Source organism: Neoarius graeffei, chromosome 24 (genome assembly GCF_027579695.1).
Source record: "Neoarius graeffei isolate fNeoGra1 chromosome 24, fNeoGra1.pri, whole genome shotgun sequence".
Lineage (NCBI taxonomy): Eukaryota > Metazoa > Chordata > Actinopteri > Siluriformes > Ariidae > Neoarius > Neoarius graeffei.
In genome coordinates, this window is record NC_083592.1 from 19,545,951 (window position 1) to 19,568,067 (window position 22,117).

At 39.4% G+C, this 22,117-nt stretch overlaps 1 protein-coding gene across 1 annotated transcript in view; it reads left to right on the forward strand.

Moving 5' to 3' along the window:
- Positions 1-22,117, forward strand: part of LOC132872216 (huntingtin-interacting protein 1-related protein-like) — a 266,642-nt gene that overhangs the window by 83,924 nt on the left and 160,601 nt on the right. Inside the window, exons 7-10 of the mRNA XM_060906869.1 lie at positions 11,693-11,754; positions 12,606-12,746; positions 12,896-12,953; positions 20,548-20,623. Coding sequence (XP_060762852.1) covers positions 11,693-11,754; positions 12,606-12,746; positions 12,896-12,953; positions 20,548-20,623 — 337 coding nt within the window. The remainder of the gene's footprint in view (positions 1-11,692; positions 11,755-12,605; positions 12,747-12,895; positions 12,954-20,547; positions 20,624-22,117) is intronic.

Consider the following 22,117-nt stretch of genomic DNA (forward strand, 5'->3'; position numbering starts at 1 on the left):
ATGGCCACGAAGACGGTGCAACTCCTCCTGGACCGTTCATAGGAATGTCACCAAAATTGATACACATCATCTACAGACATGGCTGACAAAAGTTGCTAAATACGTTTCACGTAGGGTAAACCGTTCAGAAGTTATACGTCAATCATTTTTCAATGCAGAATTTTACATGCTTAAAAATTCATAACAAATCTTCTAATTGCTCAACACTGCTCATACTTCACATGCAAATCACTCATTGGGCTTCTGACATGTGACCCAATTTCTGTTATGTTTCGCCACTGGGGGCGCTATTTTTGGGCAAAAAATCCAATCTTTCCTCAAATTTGGTCAAACTTCACGGCCACCCTCTTACTACCTCCCATGCCATGTATACCACATTTTGGGAATTTTCGTCCATGGGGGGCGCTGTTTTTGGCCGGCGCAATTGCTCCAAAACGGGTTTTTGGTAAATAATTCCATAATGCTTTTCCTTCACACCACTACCTTGTGATAGTACATTGCTGTTGTAGACACTTATTTTTCCAACTCATAATCGCTCATGTACAGCATAGCGCCACCTACTGACATGGGAAAAACCAAAAAATTTATTCTTCAAAAACCTATATCTCATCTTCTATTTACTCAATTGTCATCAAACTTCATATGCAAACTCTTCATAGCTCACCTGACATATACGCCAAATTTTGTGCACTTTCGCCCCTGGGGGTGCTGGTTATGGCAAACCCTATTGTTACCATGTGTCCAATTCTGTGCTTTGTCGCCATTGTGGGAGTAATGTCTCTTGCCGAAGAAGCTGTGGAAGGTTTTTCGCTAAAAAATTCATAACAAATCTTCTAATTGCTCAACACTGCTCATACTTCACATGCTAATCACTCATTGGGCTTCTGACATGTTACCCCATTTCTGTGATATTTCGCCACTGGGGGCGCTATTTTTGGGCAAAAAATCCAATCTTTCCTCAAATTTGGTCAAACTTCACGGCCACCCTCTTACTACCTCCCATGTCATGTATACCACATTTTGGGAATTTTCGTCCATGGGGGGCGCTGTTCTTGGCCGACGCAATTGCTCCAAAACGGGTTTTTGGTAAATAATTCCATAATGCTTTCCCTTCACACCACTACCTTGTGATAGTACGTTGCTGTTGTAGACGCTTATTTTTCCAACTCATAATCGCTCATGTACAGCATAGCGCCACCTACTGACATGGGAAAAACCAAAAAATTTATTCTTCAAAAATCCATATCTCATCTTCTATTTACTCAATTGTCATCAAACTTCATACGCAAACTCTTCATAGCTCACCTGACATATACGCCAAATTTTGTGCACTTTCGCACCTGGGGGTGCTGGTTATGGCAAAAATGATATTGCAGCTTCTGATTTGTCAAACTTGGCAAGCAAACTCTTTACAAGACCCTTATTGGGGCGCTTGCCATGGTCGACGACGCACGAAATTTGGCTCCTTTTTCTTAGACTGCCACCGCTACTGAGAACCAGAAGCCCAGATCCAGGCGGGCCTCAGGGCCTCTATAGCGCCCCCCGAGCACCGTACAGTGCGAGACCCTATTGTTGCCATGTGTCCAATTCTGTGCTTTGTCGCCATTGTGGGAGTAATGTCTCTTGCCGAAGAAGCTGTGGAAGGTATTTCGCGGGGACGCATGCCCCCGCCCCCCTTGGCCGCTGGCGCGAGGGCCCGTCGAGGCCGCTTGCGGCTTTAATTATTATTATTATTAAATCCAGTTGTCTAGTCAGACAAGCAGCAAGACTTCTTTCTTGTCCTGACCATGTATTATCTTGTACTGATCATAACCACCTTTTCTACGTATTTACTAGTTCAATGAAAGTGGTTCACAAAGTATATCAAAAAGCAGATATAATGATCATAATCATATGCTTTAATGATTTTATTTTTTCAATAAAACTCAAACTTTAAAGGAATAGAAAAGGTAAAGTAAATACAGTTAGGTCCATAAATATTTGGACAGAGGCAACATTTTTCTAATTTTGGTTCTGTACATTACCACAATGAATTGTGAACAAAACAATTCAGATGCAGTTGAAGTTCAGACTTTCAGCTTTAATTCAGTGGGTTGAACAAAATGATTGCATAAAAATGTGAGGAACTAAAGCATTTTTTAAACACGATCCCTTCATTTCAGGGGCTCAAAAGTAATTGGACAAATTAAATAATTGTAAATAAAATGTTCATTTCTAATACTTGGTTGAAAACCCTTTGTTGGCGATGACTGCCTGAAGTCTTGAACTCATGGACATCACCAGACGCTGTGTTTCCTCCTTTTTAATGCTCTGCCAGGCCTTTACTGCAGCGGTTTTCAGTTGCTGTTTGTTTGTGGGCCTTTCTGTCTGAAGTTTAGTCTTTAACAAGTGAAATGCATGCTCAATTGGGTTGAGATCAGGTGACTGACTTGGCCATTCAAGAATATTCCACTTCTTTGCTGTAATAAGCTCCTGGGTTGCTTTGGCTTTATGTTTTGGGTCATTGTCCATCTGTATTATGAAACGCCGACCAATCAGTTTGGCTGCATTTGGCTGGATTTGAGCACACAGTATGTCTCTGAATACCTCAGAATTCATCCAGCTGCTTCTGTCCTGTGTCACATCAATAAACACTAGTGACCCAGTGCCACTGGCATCCATGCATGCCCAAGCCATCACACTGCCTCCGCCGTGTTTTACAGATGATGTGGTATGCTTTGGATCATGAGCTGTACCACACCTTCGCCATACTCTTTTCTTTCCATCATTTTGGTAGAGGTTGATCTTGGTTTCATCTGTCCAAAGAATGTTCTTCCAGAACTGTGCTGGCTTTTTGAGATGTTTTTTAGCAAAGTCCAATCTAGCCTTTTTATTCTTGAGGCTTATGAGTGGCTTGCACCGTGCAGTGAACCCTCTGTATTTACTTTCATGCAGTCTTCTCTTTATGGTAGATTTGGATATTGATACGTCTACCTCCTGGAGAGTGTTGTTCACTTGGTTGGCTGTCGTGAAGGGGCTTCTCTTCACCATGGAAATTATTCTGCGATCATCCACCACTGCTGTCTTCTGTGGGGGTCCAGGTCTTTTTGCATTGATGAGTTCACCAGTGCTTGCTTTCTTTCTCAGGATGTACCAAACTGTAGATTTTGCCACTCCTGATATTGTAGCAATTTCTTGGATGTTTTTTTTTCTGTTTTCGCAGCTTAAGGATGGCTTGTTTCACCTGCATGGAGAGCTCCTTTGACCGCATATTTTCTTCACAGCAAAATCTTCCAAATGCAAGCACCACACCTCAAGTCAACTCCAGGCCTTTTATCTGCTTAATTGAGAATGACACAACGAAGGAATTGCCCACACCTGCCTATGAAATAGTCTTTGAGTCAATTGTCCAATTACTTTTGGTCCCTTTAAAAACAGGGTGGCACATGTTAAGGAGCTGAAACTCCTAAACCCTTCATCCAATTTTAATGTGGATACCCTCAAATGAAAGCTGAAAGTCTGGACTTTATGTCCATGTCCATTATATAACTATAACTTGAATATGTTTCAGTAAACAGGTAAAAAAAAAAAAACAAAATTTGTGTCAGTGTCCAAATATATATGGACCTAACTACATGCATGGGTTGGTAGCTTGTAATATTGAGAGCCTGTAAGAAAAGTTTCAGGTATGTTTGACCGTTTATGAGAAAGTTGAGCATTTTTGTATTGCTACTCTAATGCCACCAGTAGGCTGCCATGTTGCCTGTTGGAAGGGCGATGCGTGCCGTCATTTGGGTGCAAGGCTGAGTGTTGCCCTTCAGTACTGAAGGGGCAAAGCCAAAGGTCTACTAAGGTGACAATGTTGTTGTTTTTTTTTCTTTCCTTTTTCCTTCTCCCCCTCTTTTTCACTATATATCTGAAAGTGTATTAATGAGCTGCAACCCTGACTTATGGACAAACCCAAACTCTTTACCTGTAAAACGAGGCTGAAACTATGTACTGTATAATACTACTCGTTAGCATGCTCTCGACTCATTCATGAAAAACTTCAAGACGTCCCCAGGCTAGCCTACTGTAATTACCATGGTAGACAGTCCAACTACCAAGGATAACTTAAAGTATAAAATACACTTATTTCCAATGTGGTCCTCTTAACAGCAGGAAACAATAAGAGACGATAATAAATTGACAAAATTGTATAAACAATGATGTCATAAACAAATATACTAACTGTAATTATCAGAGTACAACTAAATTATAGGAACGGCACCAAAATGTTTAAAAATTAGTTATATACACTAGGCCTGTCATGATAAATTTTGTTGGACGATATATTGTCTCAGAAATGATTGCGATAAACGATATTGACGTCTTTTCAAGACAATTTTATGCCACTATTAAAATAATAATGATCATGCAAATACACCCTTTCAAAGAACAGTAAACTTTAAGTCAACTTATTCAATTCAGCAGTGGAATATAAATAAATAACCTAAAGAAATAAAACAATCAAACAAAACCACTCACAACAAAAACAAATAAAATACAATCTATGGCTTTTGAAAATTGCACTTCAGTAAATATTAACTTGGCACAGGGTAATAAAAAGACATTCTTTTCTTCACAGGCAACATTCTGCCAATCCAGTTTCTCAAAGATTAGTACCCAGATAAACAAAAAGTGCAAAGTAACTGGGGGCGTCGTGGCTCAGGTGGTTAAGGCGCCATACCATGAATGCGGGCGACCCGGGTTCGATTCCGGCCCGAGGTCATTTCCCGATCCCTTCCCGTCTCTCTCTCTCCTGCTCATTTCCTGTCTCTACACTGTCCTATCCAATAAAGGTGCAAAAAGCCCAAAAAAATATCTTAAAAAAAAAAAAAAAAAGTGCAAAGTAACAACGTATTGCCAGCTGTCATTTGGATAAAAGTACCAATTAGAATGAGATAACATGTAGGCAAGGGCATAGGTTTGGTATTAACATTGGTGGGGACAAAAACCCAATGCCAACCCCCAGTGGTGCCAACTTCAGGTCAACATTAGAGGGTCACAATATTTTGCTCTGTTGTGTTCCACCAAAAGAGTATCCATCATCTTTCCAAGTCCGGACTTTTAAAATTTGAAGTTCAGAACTGTAGTAATTAATGAATAATAATAATATGCAATTAATTTGATTAATTGCAAATCTTGCATGTGATGATTAACTCATTCTACCAATTTGCAAATGTGTTTTCCAAGCGAATAACACATTGACTGTTGGGAGGGAGTATGTTCCTTTCCCTCATAAATGGAAGTAAAACACATACGGAGCCTTAAACCCTGCGTTCCATGAGGCTGGCAGGGGGAGTGGGCTATCTTCTGTGTGATCTTTAACTAGTTTTAGAATGCTAGTTTAAGCTGATATGTGATTTGATCTAATGGTAAAACAGGACGAGGGCTCTGGAATGTTTTTGACACGTTGAAAGGTTACAATTTTACTTGGCAACAGAATGTCTCTGAATTCTGATTGGTTGTTATAATATTGCCTTTTTGTTGTCTTCTTAAGCGGAGAGGGGAGGGAGAGGAGGGAGGGACAGGGTTCTACAGAGAAGTTTTTAGCCTACCTCTTTCAAATAAACCCCCTCGAAAACCAATCAGTTTGTATATACTCGCTATGTGACGTTTTCAAGAGAGGCGGGAGTAATCAAAAGTTTCTGATCAAGAAGGCGGAGGCTGTTATGCTTATTACGTAAAAATGTTTTATTTGATTGTTAGTGGCCCAGACACCTTTTAATGTCCACATCACCATCGGGTTGTTGTTTACATGTGTCATGTTACACAAACTTGGTCAGGGTTCTCTGCAGGTCTTAACTGAAGCACTTCAAATTAAGGGTTAGCGGGCTGCTAAAGTTTGCAGGCACTTCACAAGCAAAACTAGGTGCAATATTAGCCAACATTAGCACAATTTGATATGATTTAATAATGTCTTTGTGACCTTAATGAATACCAGTTGTCGTAATCAAGTAGGATTGTTATTTACATGCCACACAAACTTAGAAAACAGTCATATTCATATGTTGTCGTTTTTACACACTGAATATGAACTGTTGTTAACTGATTCATTTTATGAAATAATCTAATGTTATACATTCCTCAAGGAAAGTTTGCTAGCTAGCAGCTGGTCACTGCACTGCAACCCCACTTGCTAATTGACATGATAGCCTAACTGCTTGCTGTTTTTGTGATAACGCCCCCAGAGCGAATATTCATGAGCGAATTTTGCATGGTTTCGCCCAGTGGAGACCTACAGTAACCATTTGTGTACCACGCACGGAGCTCGATTTATTTATTTTTTTTCTTCAATCAGAAATATTGGTAGGGACATGTCCGTACCGTCCATACCCAATTCTACGCCTATGGTCTGTACAACGGAGCAACGTGTTGTCTTTTCCCCATTCAGTGGTTACCCTGGCTAGTTAACTTGCATGCTGGGAGGCCCCGCCTCTGACAGAGTGCGTTTTATTCAGTCAGTAGGTTAAGCTGATACTCTGGCGACTTCCCTATGTAGATGTACAATGCCAAAATCGCAGTAAAAAAAAAAATTACCGAGTTCAGTTTCATTTACCGTGCGATAAGTCGGTATATCGAATATTGCGACAGGCCTAATGTACACTCATCATAAAACTGGGTTTGGAATTTACTCCATAAAAACTGTTTCACCTGTTTCTTAAAATTATCACGTATTTGACTAGATTGCAGTGATTGAGGTAGGCTATTCCATAAACAAATTCCTGTATACCAAAAAGAACTCCGAATGGGTTCCGTAAAGTGATGTCACTTACAATACATGGGTATATCCGACAAAATGGACCATAGCGCCAGCGACATTTCTTCACTGATTTCCTCGAGTATTTCAGACAGTGACGTGAATAACGATGATTATCATGATAAACGAGCATTAGCATGTCAATTGGTTACACATCAATGAATTGGTTATACAGTGAACAGTATAGAGTTTTCTTACCCTTTGAACTTCTCTTTTGCGGACTACTGACCGTGTTGTCTCGTTTGTCTTGTCCGATTTTTAGCCGAAGATTGTGGGAACTGCATCTGGATTCAGCGCTGGCTTGTAACTGTATTCTTAATGCCTGGTGCATCAGAGCTGTTTGAGTGAAATAATTTTCTTCAAAATGTTCTGTGCTGTTTTTGCACCTGAAGGACCATTCCAGTCAGCCCGTGAGTGGTCTGTCCCTGTGTGACAAATGGCATTTATCCATTACCTCCTTACCTTTTTGTACTTTGGGAATTGATGCAGGCTATTTTTTTCCACTTCTGCCATTGTTGCATCCTCAGGTAATGTTCACATGAATCCTGTATAGTAAAGCACTGTTTGTTTACCCTCTTTCTGCACTGCTGTGGGGTACTTACGGTAGGCTAGCCTGGTGATGTCTTGACTAGGAAGTTTTTCATGAATGAGAGAGCATGCTAAGCATGCTAATGAGTGCTTATGCTGCCAGGAACGTGTAAAAACTCATGCACTTGCCTCTTTAACAGATTTAGGTAAGTCAGATTGTATGCAGATCTGTTTGTAGGTTGTCTAGCAAGGTTACAGTCCACAGAATGAGGCTGTTACAGCAGCATTACTTGTACCGGGAATATAAATATGAAAAGTTGCCTCCCTTCATTCAGTCCAGAGGAGTACATCAGCTGTTCACTATTCCCTCGCTGTTTATCAGTGACATCAGTATCTTTCCCCCTCCACTTTTTTGTTAGACAAATGGAATTTCAATTTTTATATAAACTTTTCATGAAATAATCTCCAGCCAGAGGCAGCTTCAAGTCTTACTCGCTTTGCAGAGCTTCCGTGTCTTGCGCCCAGATGATGTCAGAGCATTGCCAGAAACGATTGGGGGGGATTTTTCTTATTGGTTAAAATGTTTTCAGTGGCGGCATCCATGAACTCATCCATTCTGCGTAGAAACTGACTTTTGGAGATGGATATCTTAGTTGTGCGAGCTCCTTATTTTCAATTATTCACATGAATCGTTAGTTTGTATCCTCGATCTTCATAACTGTATTTTAAAAATGGGTTTTCTTTTTTCTTTTAACTGTAACAATAAACAAAAACTGTCCAGTGCCCTATTATGGTATGTGCTATAACCCATTACCTGATATGTAGTTTTAAGAGTTAGACTCACCCAAATTCAAAGCTTGTGTAGGAAATAAGGTTAAATCTTGATTAATCCAGTAAAACTTGAAGTATAAATTAATTTAAAGAAATTAAACCAAAAGAAAACAAGTTGGACATAAGGGTGACGATCATGTTGTGAATGAAAACAAACCATAAGGGAAAACTGTCAAAATTACTGTGAAATATTTTACATTTTATGATTGTTAATGTACACCATACAAAAGAAAAATGCAATGAATGTCTGAATGAAATGATTTACCACAGATATTTATTTTGTTGGGGTATTTGATCATTTCTCTGATTCTGATGAATTCAAAGTCTATTAATTGTAACCGATATATGATGACATCGTTATTTTTACACACGCACCTGCTATACTCGGATTCTCCAGAATTTTGTAAACAGTAACACGGCGGGATTGAGGTAATTGAACTAGTTTTGTTGAAACTTGATTGATGTATCTCGTGAATAATTACTATAAAAATGGTGATTGTCAGCAAATGTTTAACTTGTCCCCTTGGACAGGAACATGCGGGTTTGATTTGTCTGGACCAAATATTTGGTTGTCCTGAACAGTCGGACAACTATTAATGTCGAGCCCTGACGTGTATATACATATGTATGTATATACACGTATGTATAATGATACTGAAGTTTGGCTCACTCCTTCAGTGGGAGCTCTACCTCTGAGCTGTGTTCCACCCCCCTGAGAACCCTGATAATGCTGCAGTATAACTGTGCTCATTCTGCTGTCGGTACATAGCATAGAGGTAACTGAGCGTGTTAACATCTAAACTTAGCTAAAATACAAGCTCTTTGTGTAGAGAAAATAATTGCTCTGCCCTAATACTTTAACATTCTGTTCACATTAACTTGAATCTCACTCCTTTAGGCCAAGAACTGGAATCCAAGGCTACAGTGGGCACAGGTATGCCAAACCTACAGTTGAAGATTGGAAAGTTTCAACTCTCTAACTGGCCAGTTTTTGGGAACCTGTGTTCACTGTGGCCTCAATTACAGTCAGTCATTGAGGTCATATTTTTCTCTCTTCTGATGTTTGAATTGAACATTAACTGAAGCTCTGAAGCTCTCCTGTATGTGTATGATTGTATGCATTGTGCTGATGCTACATGAATGGTTGATTGGAACATTGCATGAATGTACTGGTATTCCTAATAAATTGTTTGAGACGATAATATTTTGTCAAAATATGTCATGATTTTTCAGGCAGACTCACAATCAATGTTTTTACAATTATTTTGCAAGTTCCTGAACAGAGCAACCAAACCAAATGTTCTTATTGATGAAACTATAACTCTACAAGGGAAAATATAACTCTACAAGGAAACATAACCTCAAAGGAAAAAGAATAACATAGGCACCTTAGGCCAAATTTACCTTTTCACAACATAAAAAAAAGTGTAGTTCCCAGCAAAAAGTGAACAATTATTTCTAAAATGAAAATCATGGTTACAGCAATTTTATGAAAAAAATATAGAAATATGCTTCAGCTCTACTAATGTTTTCAGTAAGTGCAGTAAATGGAAAGGTGATAGACTGGGCAAGTGATATTAATGTGTTTAAATACTGAAACACAGAGGAAACATAAGTTAAGCAACTTCCTACATGAATATTATTGTTTTATTTTATTATTTTCATTATTGGTATGTCAGGGAAAGCGTGAGCTTGACTAGCAAATTATGGTTTTAAAAAAACTTGGGATGTCATATCAGTCATTTTCAGTGCAACTGACAATAGTTGTTTATCACAGTACATGTGATCTCTCTATAAAACCAGATCATGGAGACATTTTACAGTGGTGCTTGAAAGTTTGTGAACCCTTTAGAATTTTCTATATTTCTGCATAAATATGACCTAAAACATCAGATTTTCACACACATCCTAAAAGTAGATAGAGAATCCAGTTAAACAAATGAGACAAAAATATTATACTTGATCACTGATTTATTGAGGAAAATGATCCAATATTACATATCTGTGAGTGGCAAAAGTATGTAAACCTCTAGCATTAGCAGTTAATTTGAAGGTGAAATTAGAGTCAGGTGTTTTCAAATCAGGTGTGAGTGGGCACCCTGTTTTATTTAAAGAACAGGGATCTATCAAAGCCTGATATTCACAACATGTTTGTGGAAGTGTATCATGGCACGAACAAAGGAGATTTCTGAGGACCTCAGAAAAAGCGTTGTTGATGCTCATCAGGCTGGAAAAGGTTACAAAACCGTCTCTAAAGAGTTTGGACTCCACCAATCCACAGTCAAACAGATTGTGTACAAATGGAGGAAATTCAAGACCATTGTTAATCCTTCTCAGGAGTGGTCGACCAACAAAGATCACTCCAAGAGCAAGGTGTGTAATAGTTGGTGAGGTCACAAAGGACCCCAGGGTAACGTCTAAGCAACTGAAGGCTTCTCTCACATTGGCTAATGTTAATGTTCATGGGTCCGCCATCAAGAGAACACTGAACAGCAATGGTGTGCATGGCAGGGTTGCAAGGAGAAAGCCACTGCTCTCCAAAAAGAATATTGCTGCTCATCTGCAGTTTGCTAAAGGTCACGGAGACAAGCCAGAAGGCTTTTGGAAAAATGTTTTGTGGACGGATGAGACGAAAATAGAACTTTTTGGTTGAAATGAGAAGTATTATGTTTGGAGAAAGGAAAAAAATGCATTCCAGCATAAGAACCTTATCCCATCTGTGAAACATGGTGGTAGTATCATGGTTTGGGCCTGTTTTGCTGCATCTGGGCCAGGACGGCTTGCCATCATTGATGGAACAATGAATTCTGAATTATATCAGCGAATCCTAAAGGAAAATGTCAGGACATCTGCCCATAAACTGAATCTCAAGAGAAGGTGGGTCATGCAGCAAGACAACGACCCAAAGTACACAAGTCATTCTACCAAAGAATGGTTAAAGAAGAATAAAGTTAATGTTTTGGAACGGCCAAGTCAAAGTCCTGACCTTAATCCAATTGAAATGTTGTGGCCTGAAGCGAGCAGTTCATGTGAGGAAACCCACCAACATCCCAGAGTTGAAGCTGTTCTGTACGGAGGAATGGGCTAAAATTCCTGCAAGCCAGTGTGCAGGACTGATCAACAGTTACCGGAAACGTTTAATTATAGTTATTGCTGCACAAGGGGGTCACACCAGATACTGAAAGCAAAGGTTCACATACTTTTGCCACTCACAGATATATAATATTGGATAATTTTCTTCAATCAATAAATGACCAAGTATAACATTTTTGTCTCATTTGTTTAACTGGGTTCTCTTTGTCTACTTTTAGGACTTGTGTGAAAATCTGATGTTTTAAATCATATTTATGCAGAAATATAGAAAATTCTAAAGGGTTCACAAACTTTCAAGAACCACTGTATGTACAACCTTATTGTCATAGTGCTTGCCACTAAACTATTTTAAAAATGCCAGCTTGTAAGTCACCAACTCCTGAATACAGGCCTAAATTTGTCTGTCTAATCTGGTGAAGAACATGTGAGTTATAAGACTATTCTGTTTCCTGTGCTCAGTTTCCAGCTTACAGTTGAGGTGTTTGATTACATGGATAGAGAGCTACGTCTTGCTGAGTCAGGTGAGTATGCCTATATTTTAATGAGCAATCCCTTGCCAGCAGTAAGTTTTGACAGGAATTCCTTCAAAATTCTGGTTATGCCAGAATTGCCATACACCTACCTTTTTACTAGTATAAACAAGCCGGTCTTGATTTAAAATCCTCTTCACTTCTTTTGGTTCTTGTAAGACCAGCTATTTGACTGACTAATATTTGTATCTTGAAAATTGGTTAATATTGAAATGTTTTGTTTGTAAATGCACCTACAGCTTGGTGTCTATAGAGTGACACATTATGAGAACTTCAAATGTTCTTTGTGATTACACAGCCACAAAGAGTACAAATGCACATTTTGCTTCCTTTTTTTTTTTTTTAAAGCCTTTGGATGGGGAATCAAGTATTTCACATAAATATTTCATGTATGGACATTATCCACTCCATAACCGCCTGTTCCTCTTCAGTTTTTGCAATATACTGTATCTTACAATATAAATGGCTTTGTACTTCAGAGACACACTGCACTTGCATCTTTTTGCATAAATTTATCAGATTTAGTTCAGAGCATTATCTATCAAACAAGATTTTGGCAGCCATGGAATATATTTAGCCTCGTCAATTATGGCAGCAGTTCACATTTTTTGACAACTGAGTGGGGCACTGGCACCACAATTTTGCGACATCAAGAAAGTTGACATCAATTTCTGACTTTTTTTATATATATATTTTAACATAACTGGTATTTCATAGAAAATTTAGATGTATGGAGTTGTGAATGAGAACTTGAAGATTAATATTTATTAAACTGGTGACCTAATGCTGTTATGAACAAGCAGTCACTGTTATCTATATTTTGTCTTTTTCTGTTTTTTCAGTCCTGCGACAGCTCAATACCTCCATTGCCATCTCAACCTTGACAGCAGGGCAGTGTAAACTAGCGCCGCTTATTCAGGTCATACAGGACTGTAGTCACCTGTATCACTACACTGTCAAGCTGCTATTCAAGTTACATGCCTGTGAGCCTTTTGGTACCTTTCTTGTTTAAAAATTTAAATGCGAATTTCATATTTATTGGTTTGTAGTGGGTTTTTCTTTTTTTGGTTGCCTTCTACTGGATATGATTCATAGGTAGCACGTGTGTTAATATGCATGGTTTGGACCTTAGGTTTACCAGCTGATACACTCCAGGGCCATCGTGAACGGTTCCATGATCAGTTCCACAGGCAAGTAGAATAGTCATAGAAGAGAGCAATCTCGAAAATTTATACTGTAAAATGGTATCATTTAAATAGTATGTATACTACTTTGTGTGATTTTTGTTTCAACCAATAATCTACAAAACACAGTTTGGGGGATTGTTCAGAAGAAGCATTTATGAATATGAGCATAAACAGGGCTTAAGTGTTTTTTTGTTTGTTTTGTTTTTAAAGGAAAATCATAGAATAGTTGTGAATTGCGACATAAAATGATCACACATTGAGTTGAAGTTTGGTTATTGATTAAGTTTATCATCAAGTTTGGTTATTGGTTACTTTTTACTTGTAACGGACAATAACAATTTTATCCAAAATAATTTTTCCTCCCTTAGTCGATTTATTTCCATTTCACATGCATGCAGCTGCTGTAAAGTTCAGTATGTTTGTGTGGAACTCTCCCAGACTGTAGGTTCATTACTTGATGTAGAAATCATAAAATGGAAATCTATAACAAAGTTTGTATGAAGAAAACAATAGGGTGCCAAGACTTTTGAATTGAAATTTTTTTTTTTAAATCATTATCCACCTCTAGGTTTAAAAAAAAAAATGCACTGCGTCATGACAGGATAATGTTGGAGTTTAAAATTGTTTTATACAGACCTGGCAACCTGTAATTGAATCAGCGCAGCCAGTCCGTCATGAAGTAGTGCAGGTGGGTGTGTGGGGCTTTTTTTTTTTTTTTTATAAACCTAGAAGTGAATGACAACAACAACAAAAAATGTATAAATATTTTGCACAGGACTGTGTTCCTCTGACAACAGAAACAAAGCTCCAGCTCTCTCTGCTCTTAATCTGTTCTGTTCTTTCAGGATTTATTGCACGTCACTCCTTGTTGAGGTTTTTGTTTTTTTTTTGTTTTGTTTTTTTATCCCGGAGTTGTTTGAAACCAATCTGGGTTTTCTGTGTTGAATAAGGAAGTGGCTTCACCTGTAAGAAAATCAAACATTTTCATGAAGGCGCTAACTCGAATATGAGCAGAAAAAAATAAAATGAGATTCTTAAGCAAACTCTTCCATCCTCACTTCCAACTTTGTTGTTGTAAAATACATTTTAAGTACATATATAGTGGAAATTCATTATGTCTGACTATTTAAGTATTTTTAAGTTCGTTTCTTAGGCAAGGATTTTAAGATCGTTACCTTGTTAACAGTTTCAGCGTGAATCTTCCGCCTTCCTCAGAACTGTCACCAGATGTCAGGTGGTGACGTGCCTTATCAGCTGATTTTACGTTACGGAGGCGTGAGCGTCCCGCCCTATTTGACAGGTAGTTCACGCCTCCTGCTGTCAGGTCGCTCCTCCAGGTGTGCGACAGCGCATACGCTCCCTCATCCCGGTTTATCGTCCTTTGTGCCCGCTTGCGTATCTCCACTGCCTCTAAAATCCAACGCTGGTATCTATTTTCTTCAGCGCGAATGACTCTGGCCTCTTCCCAATTCATTATGTGATTTTGTCATTTGCAGTGGTCTGAAATGGCTGATTTTAGGTTTTCTTGGTGTGTTTTTTCTTTTTCGGATCTTGTGTGTCTTTTTGTTGTTTCTTTCTCACATTCTATTTGCTGTTCTTTCCTTCGTGTATGGAAGCATCTGCCCGTTTCACCAATATAGACTTTGTTACATGAACGGCAAGGGATTTTATAGATGACATTGCATTTGTTGTCCGGTTGTATTTTGTCTTTGGGGTGAACTAGCAACTGTCGGAGGTTCTTGTATGGTTTGACCGGGGTGTTGATATGGTATTTACTCGTGGATCGTTGGATGCGTTCTGTGACTCCTTTTATGTATGGTAGTGTGACAAAGCCCCGGTTTGTTTTTTCGGTGTTTTTTCTTGTTTGTTTGTTTTTTTTTCCTTTGTTTGTGTCTGTAGTTTCCCTTTTTGGATTGCCCACAATGGATATTGGCAGTTTTTTAATGCCTGTTGGATGTGTTGGTCCTCCTCCTGTCTGTCTTTCTCCTCCGTGATGTTTTGTGTTCGGTCGTATAGTGTTCTGATTACTGACATTTTGTGAGCGATGGGATGCTCAGATGTCCAGAGAAGATATTGGTCTGTGTGTGTAGGTTTTCTGTATGTTGTAATTCTAATGTTCCCTTCTTCTGTGTGGTGTATTTTTAGGTCCAAAAAAGCTATTGTCTTGTCCGTTTCCTCTTCGTATGTGAATTTGATGTTGCCTGTCTTGTCTATGGAGTTTAGGTGATCCATGAGTTGTTGTGTGTGGCCTGTTTTGGTTATTTCGAGGATGTCATCAACGTATTGTTTCCAGAAAATGGGTTTGCAGTCGTCTGGTGCCGTTTCTATGGTTCGGGTTTCCAGATCCTCCATGAAAAAGTTGCATAGAGTGGCAGATAGCGGGTCCCCCATTGCAAATCCCTCTTTTTGTCTGTAAATTGTGCCTCTGAATTGGAAATATGTGGAAGTCGAAATGAAATGTAACAGTTTTGTTATATCCTGCGCTGTAAGTTTTGTGCGTTTTTTCAGGGTTTTGTCTGCTTTTAACTGGTTTTCTACTATGTTGAATGTGTTTGTGACCGGTGTTTTTGTAAAGAGGGATATGACGTCATGTGATACGAAGATTTCATCCTTTTTTACCTTGATTTCCTTTAATTCTTTCGTCAGTTGTTTTGAATTTTTGCAGTGCTATTCCGTAAGTCCGAGGAATGGTTTGATTATGTCTGCAAGTGCCTTAGAAAGGTTGTAGGTAACTGATCCTATGCTGTCTACAATGGGTCTTAGTGGTGCTCCGGGTTTATGAATTTTCGGTGTGCCGTATATCCGGGGGGTGATGTTTGCTGTGGGGATGAGGTGGTTGTATGTTTGTTTATCGATTTTGTTGTCGTCTAGTAACAGTTTAAGTAATAGCTTCAGTCTTTTTTTTCTTTTTCCTCCGTCGGGTCTTTTTTGAGTACTTCATATGTGTTTGGGTCCGTGAGCATTTCATTCATTTGTTTTTCGTATTGAGTAGTGTCCAGGATAACCGTGGTCCTCCCTTTGTCAGCCGGTAATATTATTTTGTTGTTCTTTGCGAGTGTTCTGATGGCTTCCATTTCCTGTTTAGTTGTGTTTCTGGATGGCAGTTTAGCTGAGGTGAGGATACCTACTACTTCGTTCCTTAATGCGGCCTTCTGTCCTTGGTCCTGTATAATGTTGCATGCTAGTTCCGTAGCCAATATGAATTCTTCGTGTGGGATTCTATTTGGTGTAATGTCATAGTTAAGGCCCCGTGAGAGTATAGTGCGTTCTGCTGTTGTTAGTGTGTGTTTACACAGGTTGCAAATCCATTTTTTGTTTATTTGCTTGTCCTTGCGTTTATTTTGTTTCTTTTTTCTGATAAGCCTATTCAGTTTTTTAATGTGGCGTGTTTTTGTTTTTGAGAACTCTTGTTCTTGTATTATATTCAGATGCTCTTCCATATTTTTTTCCATGTCACTGCTGAGTTTGAACCGGCGTTTGAAATCTTGTTCGTTGTGCTATTTCTGTGTTTAAATTGTTGATTTTGTTTGTCGTGCATCTGATTCTTTCTCTTACCAGAGTCATTCGCGCTTTTTCGATGGTCCTTTCCGCGTTTCTTGTTGGAATTGGATTTTTGATGTAGAGGCTTGCTGGGATGATGCCCTCGTCCCGGCAGCGGAGATTGAAACGGAGATGGTTTCTTTGTCGTGCCGGTTTTTTCCGTAGTTTTTCCAGGTAGCGTACCTCTTTGGCACAATCTTCTCCATAACTTATTCTTAATATGTAGTGGAAATTCATTGTCTGACTATTTAAGTATTTTTAAGTTAACAAGTTTACCTTGTTAACAGTTTCAGCGTGAATCTTCCGCCTTCCTCAGAACTGTCACCAGATGTCAGGTGGTGACGTGCCTTATCAGCTGATTTAACGTTACGGAGGCGTGAGCGTCCTGCCCTATTTGACAGGTAGTTCACGCCTCCTGCTGAACTACCTAAACTCCATAGACAAGACAGGCAACATCAAATTCACATACGAAGAGGAAACTGACAAGACAATAGCTTTTTTGGACCTAAAAATACACCACACAGAAGAAGGGAACATGTTGTAATTCTATTACAACATACAGAAAACCTACACACACAGACCAATATCTTCTCTGGACATCTGAGCATCCCATCGCTCACAAAATGTCAGTAATCAGAACACTATACGACCAAACACAGAACATCACAGAGGAGAAAGACAGACAGGAGGAGGACCAACACATCCAACAGGCATTAAAAAACTGCCAATATCCATCGTGGGCAATCTGAAAAGGGAAACTACAGACACAAAGGAAAAAAGCAAACAAGAAAAAACACCGAAAAAACAAACCGGGGCTTTATCACACTACCATACATAAAAGGAGTCACAGAACGCATCCAACGATCCATGAGGAAATACCATAACACCCCGGTCAAACCATATGAGAACCTCCAACAGTTGCTAGTTCACCCCAAAGACAAAATACAACCGGACAACAAATGCAATGTCATCTATGAAATCCCTTGCCGTTCATGTAACAAAGTCTATATTGGTGAAACGGGCGGATGCTTCCATACACGAAGGAAAGAACAGCAAATAGAATGTGAGAAAGAAACAACAAAAAGACACACAAGATCCGAAAAAGAAAAAGCACACCAAGAAAACCTAAAATCAGCCATTTCAGACCACTGCAAACGACAAAATCACATAATGAATTGGGAAGAGGCCAGAGTCATTCGCGCTGAAGAAAATAGATACCAGCGTTGGATTTTAGAGGCAGTGGAGATACGCAAGCGGGCACAAAGGACGATAAACCGGGATGAGGGAGCGTATGCGCTGTCGCACACCTGGAGCGCCGTCCTGGGGGAGCGACCTGACAGCAGGAGGCGTGAACTACCTGTCAAATAGGGCGGGACGCTCACGCCTCTGTAACGTAAAATCAGCTGATAAGGACGTCACCACCTGACATCTGGTGACAGTTCTGAGGAAGGCGGAAGATTCACGCTGAAACTGTTAACAAGGTAACGATCTTAAAATCCTTGTCTAAGAAACGAACTTAAAAATACATTTTAAATACAGTCGTGAATTTCTCTGGAGTTTTCAGGCTTAGCGCCTCTCTTTTTGTATTCTTTAACTACTCACTTCCTTGTTGTTCTTGAAGCATTTGCTTCTATTTGTTAACGTTTTTCTTGGTAGCGGGGAGACGGTAATGTCTTTTTATCTATTTCTGTGTTTGAACAAGCAAAAACAGCGCAAAAATGAACCATATTGAAGACAGATTAAGCCTTGCTTTCATGAAAGATGGTGTCTGTCTGATCCCAGTTGTAATTATCACGTGATGCGTGATGTCATGCACAAGGGGTCTATAAACAGTACGCATACGATACAACAGCGGGGGTATATAAAATAACTTGCAAAGCAGTAAATGAAACTGAGACTAAGAAACAACTAAGATATAATGGCAGATACATAGTGAGGGATGCTTTTAAGAACTGAAATAAAAGATCAAAAAGCCAAATTTTTGTGGTGCTAGTTCGTAGTATATGCTCATTCCAACTTGCCCAGTTGGGATTCATCAGGGACACATCCCACTTGCCCGAATGCATGTTTCACTTGCCCCGGGCAATCAGGCAGCCCTTATTGTCGAGCCCTGATAAACAAAACTTCTGGTATTTTCTTGTTTTAGCTAAGTACAATAATTCTGAGACTTGGACTGTAATTATTGAAATTAGGGCTGGTATTTATATTCAAGAACATGACTTCTGCCCCAAAATCAGAAAGCTCACTTCTCTAGACCTGTGGTAAGTAAGATGAAGTTACTCCGCATCCCGTGTGTACTGTCTTTTACACATTCCCCACTTTTATTCAGCTGATGTCTGTCATCTGGCTTTGCTGAAAGATATAGCTGTGTGTCACTGACATAACAGTGGAAGATAAAACTGTTTGAATAACTATATCCAAGGATAGCATGTATAGAGAAAAGAGCAGGCTTGGAGCAGAGCCAGAAAAATATTTATGGTCAGTGATGCTGTAAGGAGCAAGCAAGTAAGTTTGATAATGGCTGAGGGATGGACAACTCGGAGATCAAGGTCAGGTTTCTGTCTAATATTCTCAATTTTGTCACTGAAAAAAAAAAAATTATAGTCATTGCTATTACATATACAGCTATAAGTAGCCTGGGCCCGCCCATCCTAAGCGTGACGCAACACGAGGGCCTGTTGCAAGCTTAGTCTGGCCAGGCAAGCTATCTCCAGCTCTTCCAAGCTCCCGAAAAATCGGGAACCAATCAACTTTGAACATCTCCAACGGCCCTGGGTAGAGGCGTGTTCAAGGCAGTGACGTAGTAGAACTGCGACCGGAAGCCACAGATTGTTTACAGAATCTATGCCGGAAGCGCTTCATTCACATCACGAACATGGAGCAGCGGCAAGCCTTTAACACAGCGGTAGATGCTGTATTGAAAGCATTCAATGGGAAGTTCTCATTGAAAACGGAGCAAAGAGCAGCCCTGGAGGTATTTATTGAAAGGAAGGACGTTTTCGCCTTGCTCCCTTCGGTAAGAGTTTAATCTACCAGTTAGCCCCGTCGCGTCGCATACGTCAGAGGAAAGAGTGATGTGATTGGTTTAAGCTTCGTCACATCCTTTTCTGGCTTCGATCAGTAGCAAACTGAGGCATTTCAGGGAGGCGGGTCAAGCACGCACTTTGGGAAATGGTTGGGCTTAATATCTTGGCCAGACCAGTAGCTCGTAGAGCTTTGCAGTCGCGTTAGCCAGACTAAGCTATAAGTATTAGTAACCCCTTGGTGTTTTTTCCTGGGAAATGCTGTGTGTGGTGCAAACCCAACATTTACCATCATCCCAAGAATACCATCCCCACAGTGAAGCATGGTAGTGGCAGCATCATGCTATGGGGCTGTTTTTCATCTGCAGGGAGTGGAAAGGTTAAGATTGAAGGAAAGATGGATAGCACTAAATACTTGAGGATGGAATACTTGAGGATGGAATACAGTTCTTGAGGAAAACCTGTGTCAGACAGTTTTGAGACTGGACAATAACCCTAAACATACTGATAAAGCTACACTGAGGGAATTTCTAGTAATTTTTCTTCTGTCTCCCATCCCCACCTCACAAAAAAAATTTAATTCCAGGATGTAATACAAAAAAAAAGCACCAAGGGGTGAATACTTTAGCAAGATGCTGTATGTTTCAGCAAAGCCAGATGATGGACTCCAAGGCAGTGGGTAGATCAATTTAGATATTTAAGACATTGGACTTCTGCTTGGAATGTTGAGGTCAAATCTCAGCAGCACCAAACTGCCACTGCTGGGTCTTTGAGCAAAACCCTTAACCCTCAGCTGCTCAGTTATAGACCTTTAATGGCTAGAGGGAATTAAATGTTAGTTTCTGATGCAATGCATGGTGCATTAAACTATTTTTGGTACTTGCGAACTGAAATGTTTTTTGTCCTTTTACATTTTTGTCTAATATTTTGAATGTTCTGGCAGTCTAAACTCAAATTCAGAGGTTGCACATAAAGGAATATTTTATGGTGAAGCCACTGTATTTAGGCATTTATTTGTGCACTTTTTTTTTCAGTCTCAAGACATTTTTTAATAAAGCAAGAGACATGATGTACTTCAAAAGGCTTATCCAGATTCCAAGGCTACCTGATGTAAGAAAAAATTTCTGAAAATATCGTGTGTATGTATGTACATGTACAGGTGGGTGACAAATTAAAGGAAACCCCTAAGTAAATATGTCAAAACACAAGTGCAGACACTTAGACATGTCTTGTCATGTTATTTAATGTATAAACCTAATCCAGCTGACTTTGATTTTCAGTCAAGTTGATGAGAAGAAAAATGTCATCTACTTTGAAAGAGGGTTTATAATTCATGCACAGCTGTCCAGAGCTTCATTCACAAAGACTGCTCTGGTTAGTGATCTGTACCTATATCATTGTTTCTCTAAGTGTGGTCCGCAAGTTGATGTCGTAAAATATGTTTTATCAGTGCTTCTCAAATCACCTATGTGACTCCAAAAGCAAAGTTATGAGTAGCACAGATGAGCTGTTTTCTATATTGAAAAGTCCTATGTAAATTCAAATAGTAGCTTATTATTTGAATTTGTCTAACGTTAGGCAAGCCAACAGTTTTGCGACACTGCCTATTGCTATGTCAATTCAGGTTACATTTTCATATCAACATCCCCTCAGAATGTGGAGGGAATGTGGAATGCGGAGAAAGTACGAGTAACCAAATTAGACTTGGCATCAAACTGTCAAAAAGATAATGGATTGGTGGCTGAAGACCAGGTCAGTCAAAAGAAAAGCACAAGAAACATCCGACACAAGCAAGGACAAAGTGCAAAGACATGTTCATTCTTTGTTTCAGAAAACAAAGCAGTGCAACTGGATCAATGTGGCCCCCAATATGAGATTAAAACTGTCCAGTTTGGAGCTAGACATTGCTCCACTGATGTGTCAGAATAAGCAGCACCATTCTTCCCATTAAAGTGCCATTCCACCATTGGATGTATTTTTTTGGCATAAAATACAATATATTTTATGACAACATGACTAGACAGAGAAATCTTTTAGCTTCAAAATGATATATCAAACATAATTTTTGACAACGACAAGTATATTAATTTTGCAACCAAAGTCACCTGCCCTTTTAATTTCCGCGCGGTAGTGAAACGTGATGTCATCGGCAGGTTCCCCTTCTTGTGTACCATGTCACGTGTGACGTGGCACAGATTATCAGCAATGGCGGATAGAACGCGATTGTCAGCTTCGGAAAAGAAGTGAAGGAAAATAGCAAGTGATGCCCAAAGGAGATGGTCGATGGTGAATATCGGCACAGCAATCGACAAGTGGAAATCACGTTCTATCCGCCATTGCTGATAATCTGTGCCACGTCACACGTGACGTGGTACACAAGAAGGGGAACCTGCCGATGACATCACGTTTCACTACTGTGCGGAAATTAAAAGGGTAGGTGACTTTGGTCGCAAAATTAATATACTTGTCGTTGTCAAAAAATTATGTTTGATATATCATTTTGAAGCTAAAAGATTTCTCTGTCTAGTCATGTTGTCATAAAATATATTGTATTTTATGCCAAAGAATACATCCAATGGTGGAATGGCACTTTAAGTTATGAAC